A 5,539-nucleotide genomic window follows, 5' to 3' on the forward strand; every position below is an offset into this window, starting at 1 on the left:
TGGCTGTGTGGCTCTCTCCCTCCTCTCCCTCCCTGCACAGCATTTACTCACGTTCAAGAGCAGCCAACAGAGACCAAAAAAAAAAAAAAAAAAAAAAAAGGAACTAATTGAGCTTGTGTCGGTATTGGCTAATTTCTGCTAATACTCTGTAAATTCCTTTTTGCTTCCTAAGCTTTCCCCACGCTGGTTAGGTGTTCCCAAAGCTTCTCCGGAGCTCCAGGAGCCGCTGGGCTTCAGCAGGAGCCCCAGCGCCTGGATGTACACAATGCAAACCTTAACTCCTGGCTCCAGAAACGGTTAAATTGCCCTTTCCCAGCCCCCACCCCCGTTATGATTGACTCTGTTTTTAAATTTGCACTTGTTCCCACCAAGCGCAATCTAACTCGTCCTGTCTCTAAAGTGAACTTGTGTTGAAGGTGAAGTTTTCAATATAGAGGTCACGACACCGAGGCACAGCTTACCGCTCCGAGCTTCATGCTGTATTAAACACAATCAAAACGAACCCCTTTTAGACCTTTTTTTTTTTTTTTTCCCCCTCTCTCTCGCCTTCCCCTCCCGCGGATGAACAATGAGAGGAGTGGTGGTGCGGTGGGTAAAAAAAAAATAAAAATCGGTTAAATATAATAACATCAGCTCTGTCACAACGGCGTTGGTGGGTGCAGGTCCCAACCTCCAGCGCGGGGAGAGCCCGAAGGAGCGCAGCCCCAGCGGAGCTATGGAGGGGAACGGAGAGGGGACAGAGGGGACAGAGGGGACAGCGAGCGCTGCCCCACGCGGGTGACACCGCCGCCAGCACCGAGGCACGGCCACGGTGACCCCGGAGAGCCCCGGTGCTGCCGGGGGGACCCGACACAATCGCAGCTCCCGCACTTCAAAGCGGGGCGTTCTCTATAGCGACTTCTCGCTGCCCCAGGACGGTGGCTGCCTCCAGCTATTGTGATTGCTTTTTCACGCCAAAGATTTAGCAGAAAAAATAGATATTAAAGCGAGTTATTTGCTGAGGAAACGCGGGTCCCTCCGGGGCGGGGGCACCCAGAGCCAAAGGGCTCCAGCGCACAGTCCGAACCCAAAAACTTTTTTTTTACAATTTTTTTAATAATAAAAAAAACTTTATTGGGTTTCGGTCTATGAAAAATAAGTTACAAATTCTTGCAACAGTAGCTTTGCATGTACTTATTTTTCTCCCATGTCCAGACGGGGTCGGCTATTGAATAAGGCTCTTTTATTCTGCATGGGGCAGGGGATTTGTGGCCATGGTCCCCCTTTTATTCCTCTCTCTATGGAAACCCAGATCATGGGGAGAAAAATGCGAGGCTGAATAAAGAAAAGCAGCAGAAAGGACCGCTTGAGAGCGGCATCTGTTACACTTGGGAAGTTAGACTGACAGGAAAGAGCTAAAGAAACCCTCTCCAGCAGATTAGTTAGAACAGCAAGAAGATTTAACTATATGCAGATAAAAACACTATAAAATCCACCATACTCTGCTATAGGCGAGGTGAGAGCCGCCTCGGCAGGAGCAGAGCCGGGCTCTGCCTTAGCTACATTCGCAGCAAAGATTAAAATGGGACGTTCGGGGTTTTATTTCCCTGCCAGAGACTCTGCCTTAATTAAACGGCGGATCTGAACATCTATTTTCACGGGCAATGGGATTTGAAAAATTGTTTCGGAAGTTAAAGTGCAAATTAATTTTAAATAATTTAGTTACGTTTTTATACAGTGCGGATTTGATGTTGTTGGAGGGGGGGAGGTTAGTGGGGTTTTTTTCCTTTTTTTTTTTTTTCCCCCGCGGGCTGCGGTGATGTTTATTTCGAGGAGCTTGTGAAGGCGGAGAGTGGGAAAAAAAAAAAAAAAAAAAAAAGGAAAGAAGAGGGGGGGGGAACAAAAAAAAAAAAAATATAGGAAAGGGGAAAAAATAAAAAGGAAAGGCTAAAAAAACCAACGAGGAAGAAGAAGCTGCTGCTGTAACTCCTTCCCTGCCCTCCCTCCCCGCGCTCGGGCGGGCTCGGCCGCGGAGCTGCGCGCCCCGCACCGCCCGCACCGGGACCGCACCGGGACCGCACCGGGACCGCGGCTGCGGCGGGGACAGCCCCGGCTCCGGCCCGCCCGCCGACCCCCCCGCCCGCAAACTTCACTCTTTTATTTACTTTTCCTCATTTCTGATTTATTTCCCGAGCCGCCCCCCCCCCGGCCGCACCCCCGCGGGCGCGCAGCGCAGCGCTCGCCCGGCGGGGACCCGCGGAGTCGCCGATATATCGCGATTTGCCCCGGCCCGCTGCGCTCCTCAGCACCCAGCCCTGCCTGTACCCCTCGCACACGCTGCCCCGGCGAGAAATTATTGTGATTATTATTATTATAATGAGGAAAGCGATGGGACCCGGCTCGGAAGGAACCAGAGGAGCGCTCACCTTATTTAGATCTATTTTCTCATTTTCTTGAATTTTCTTCAGATCTGTCTTCTCAGAGAAACTAATGCCTTAATGACTTTCTGGTAGCTGCAAGCCTTCTTTTATTTCTGCTAAATATATGAAAATGTATGCAAATTTAAATCAAGCTTAACCTAGGAGCTCTTGCAATATATTTAATGGAATTTCAAACCAATAAGGGGACTCTGATGCAGTCTTCTGGAAGTGCAAATATAATTACGCAGCTCGGTTACCTCCAAAACGATGCAGGGAAAGGTCATTTTGGAACTCGCCGGTGGGTCGGGGGTCCCGGGGCTGCGCGGGTGCGGAGCTCTGCCCGGCCCGGGGCTCCGCGCTCCCCCCGCTCCTCCCGCGGGGGGGTCCCGGGCACCGCACGCGATTTTCCCCCCATTCTTTTCCCTTTTCTCACTTTTTTTCCTCCACTTTTTCTCCTTTTCTCCCCGTTTTGCCCTGCAGCCCGCCCGCCAGGCGCGCAGCGGCGGCGCACCGCGCCCGCGCTGCCAACTTTGAGGAGCAGCCACCGGGATTTACCGGCGGCGAGGCCGGGAAGCTCCTCTTTTTGGGGCTGTTTTTTATTATTTGGGGCTTTTCTCCGTTTTTTTTTTTTTTATTTTCCTGCCGACCGAGCGCGGCGGTGCCGCACGGCCCGGGGCAGGCGGGGACGCGCGGCTCGGGGCAGCCGCACGGGGGGAGTAGCGGAGCGGAGCGGAGCGGGCGCTGCGCACCCGGAGCGCGCCCGGACCGGCGGGCGGGGGCAGCGCCGGGGTGGTCCCGCGGGGCTGCCGCCGGGGCGCCGCCGTTTAACCTCTGCCCGCCGCTAATCGCTCCCCATTTAAGCCGTGCCCCCCGCGCCCCCCCGTTCCCAGGCGCTCCCCATTTAAGCCGAGCCCCCCCCCCTCAGCCCCGCCGCTCCCCGCCCGGCGCGGAAGGAGTTAAGCGGCGGGGCCGCCTCACGCCCGGCCCCCGGTGCCGGCGGAGTGATTCACTTCCTGCCTCGCGCCCGCGCGGCCCCGCGGCCCCGCCCCGCCGCGGCTCGCCCCGCCCCCGCGCCGCGCCCATTGGTCGGCTCGGCCGGCGGCGCACCCCCATTGGCCGGCGCGGGTGCCAGTCGCGGCGCGGCCGCCGCCGGGCCGCCGTGCCGGTGGATGTCAAAGGCTGGCGCGGCGGCGGCGGCACAGTATAACTCGTGGGGCTGCCGCGGCCATGGCCACAGCCGCCTCCAACCCCTACGGCCTGCTGGGCGCCGGCGCGCTCGCCCACGCCGAGGGCGCGGGCATGCAGCAGGGCAGCCCGTTCCGCAGCCCGCAGAAGCTGCTGCAGAGCGAGTACCTGCAGGGCGTCCCCGGCAATGGGCACCCGCTGGGGCATCACTGGGTGACCAGCCTGAGCGACGGCGCGCCCTGGCCCGCGGCGCTGGCGGGCGGCCCGCTGGAGCAGCCCGACGTGAAGCCGGGCCGTGAGGACCTGCAGCTGGGCGCCATCATCCACCACCGCTCGCCCCACGTCTCCCACCACTCGCCCCACGCCAACCACCCCAGCGCCTGGGGCGCCAGCCCGGCGCACAGCGCCTCGCTGGCCGCCCCCCCCGCCGCCGCCGCCGCCGCCGCCGGGCAGCCCCTGAGCGTGTACTCGCAGGGCGGGTTCGCGGTGGGCGGCATGCTGGAGCACGGCGGGCTCACCCCGCCGCCCGCCGCCGCCGCCGGCCAGGGCTTGCACCCGGGGCTGCGCGGCGAGGCCGGCGGCGAGCACGGCGAGCTGGGCGGCCACCACTGCCAGGACCACTCGGACGAGGAGACGCCGACCTCAGACGAGCTGGAGCAGTTCGCCAAGCAGTTCAAGCAGCGCCGCATCAAGCTGGGCTTCACCCAGGCCGACGTGGGGCTGGCGCTGGGCACCCTGTACGGCAACGTCTTCTCGCAGACCACCATCTGCCGCTTCGAGGCCCTGCAGCTGAGCTTCAAGAACATGTGCAAGCTGAAGCCGCTGCTGAACAAGTGGCTGGAGGAGGCCGACTCCTCCACCGGCAGCCCCACGAGCATCGACAAGATCGCGGCGCAGGGGAGGAAGAGGAAGAAGCGGACCTCCATCGAGGTGAGTGTCAAGGGCGTGCTGGAGACGCACTTCCTCAAGTGCCCCAAGCCGGCCGCCCAGGAGATCTCCTCGCTGGCGGACAGCCTGCAGCTGGAGAAGGAGGTGGTGCGGGTCTGGTTCTGCAACCGGCGGCAGAAGGAGAAGCGCATGACCCCTCCGGGCGAGCAGCCGCAGCACGACGTGTACTCGCACGGCGTGAAAACGGACACGGCCTGCCACGACCTCTGACCGCGGGCTCGGCCCCGGGACTGCCCGGCCGCGGCGCTGCCCGCCCGCACTATGGGCTTTAACTTATGGTTTCGGGAGACGCGGCGAGGGGTCCCCGCCCGCCGCCGCCTCGGCAATATTTTTTTTTTCCTCTCTCCGACTTGGTCACACACGGTGTTTACTCGCAGACAAGGTTTTTTTTCGGTCTCCGCTAGGATGAAGGAAAAAAAAAAAAAAAAAAAAGACACACACAAAAAAAAACCCTCACCAACCCCACCGCAAAACAAAACCCAAACAAAAAGGAAGGAAAAAAAAGAATCCGAGAAAAAGAAAAAAAAAAAGGAAAACCCACGGAAAAATAGAAAATGAAAAAAAAAAAAGAACGAAAAACCCGACAGAAAAGGAAAGACAGATGTGTGCCTATGAATAACCTTCCAGCGCCTTGGTTATATCAGCTGTATTTCAGGTGAATCTGTTTTACAATAGACTAGTTTTGCATTTTTAAAGACTTATATAGCGTTTTTAAATGTCTGAGGTGTTTTACTACAAACTGTACACAATATTTGTGACCTAATTTGTATCGAATTGAGCAGTCCAAACGTTCCTCCCTTCCCCAAGCACCGGCAATGTCACCGAGCGGGGCCGGGGCAGGGCGGCCGCGGCCCTTCCTCACCCCCCCGGAGGAGATGGGGCTCCCTCCGCGCCCGCGGAGCCCCGCACCGATGTGAAGAACGGGCTTATTTGTTGCAGCTTTTTTTCTTCCTTTTCAAGAACTTCCCAACACCGTAAAACGGTCGGGTCACAAGCCTGACCTCCCC

General features: G+C 58.3%; 1 protein-coding gene across 1 annotated transcript; it reads left to right on the top strand.

Annotated features, from left to right (window-relative positions):
- The first annotated feature begins 3,626 nt into the window (after window positions 1-3,626).
- Window positions 3,627-4,958, top strand: POU3F4 (POU class 3 homeobox 4). The gene has a single exon (XM_058814238.1). It carries the CDS (start codon window positions 3,627-3,629, stop codon window positions 4,740-4,742), a length of 1,116 nt encoding a protein of 371 aa, XP_058670221.1. The 3' UTR covers window positions 4,743-4,958.
- The last annotated feature ends 581 nt before the right edge of the window (window positions 4,959-5,539 follow it).

This window comes from Ammospiza caudacuta, chromosome 14 (assembly GCF_027887145.1).
Source record: "Ammospiza caudacuta isolate bAmmCau1 chromosome 14, bAmmCau1.pri, whole genome shotgun sequence".
NCBI classification, from domain to species: domain Eukaryota; kingdom Metazoa; phylum Chordata; class Aves; order Passeriformes; family Passerellidae; genus Ammospiza; species Ammospiza caudacuta.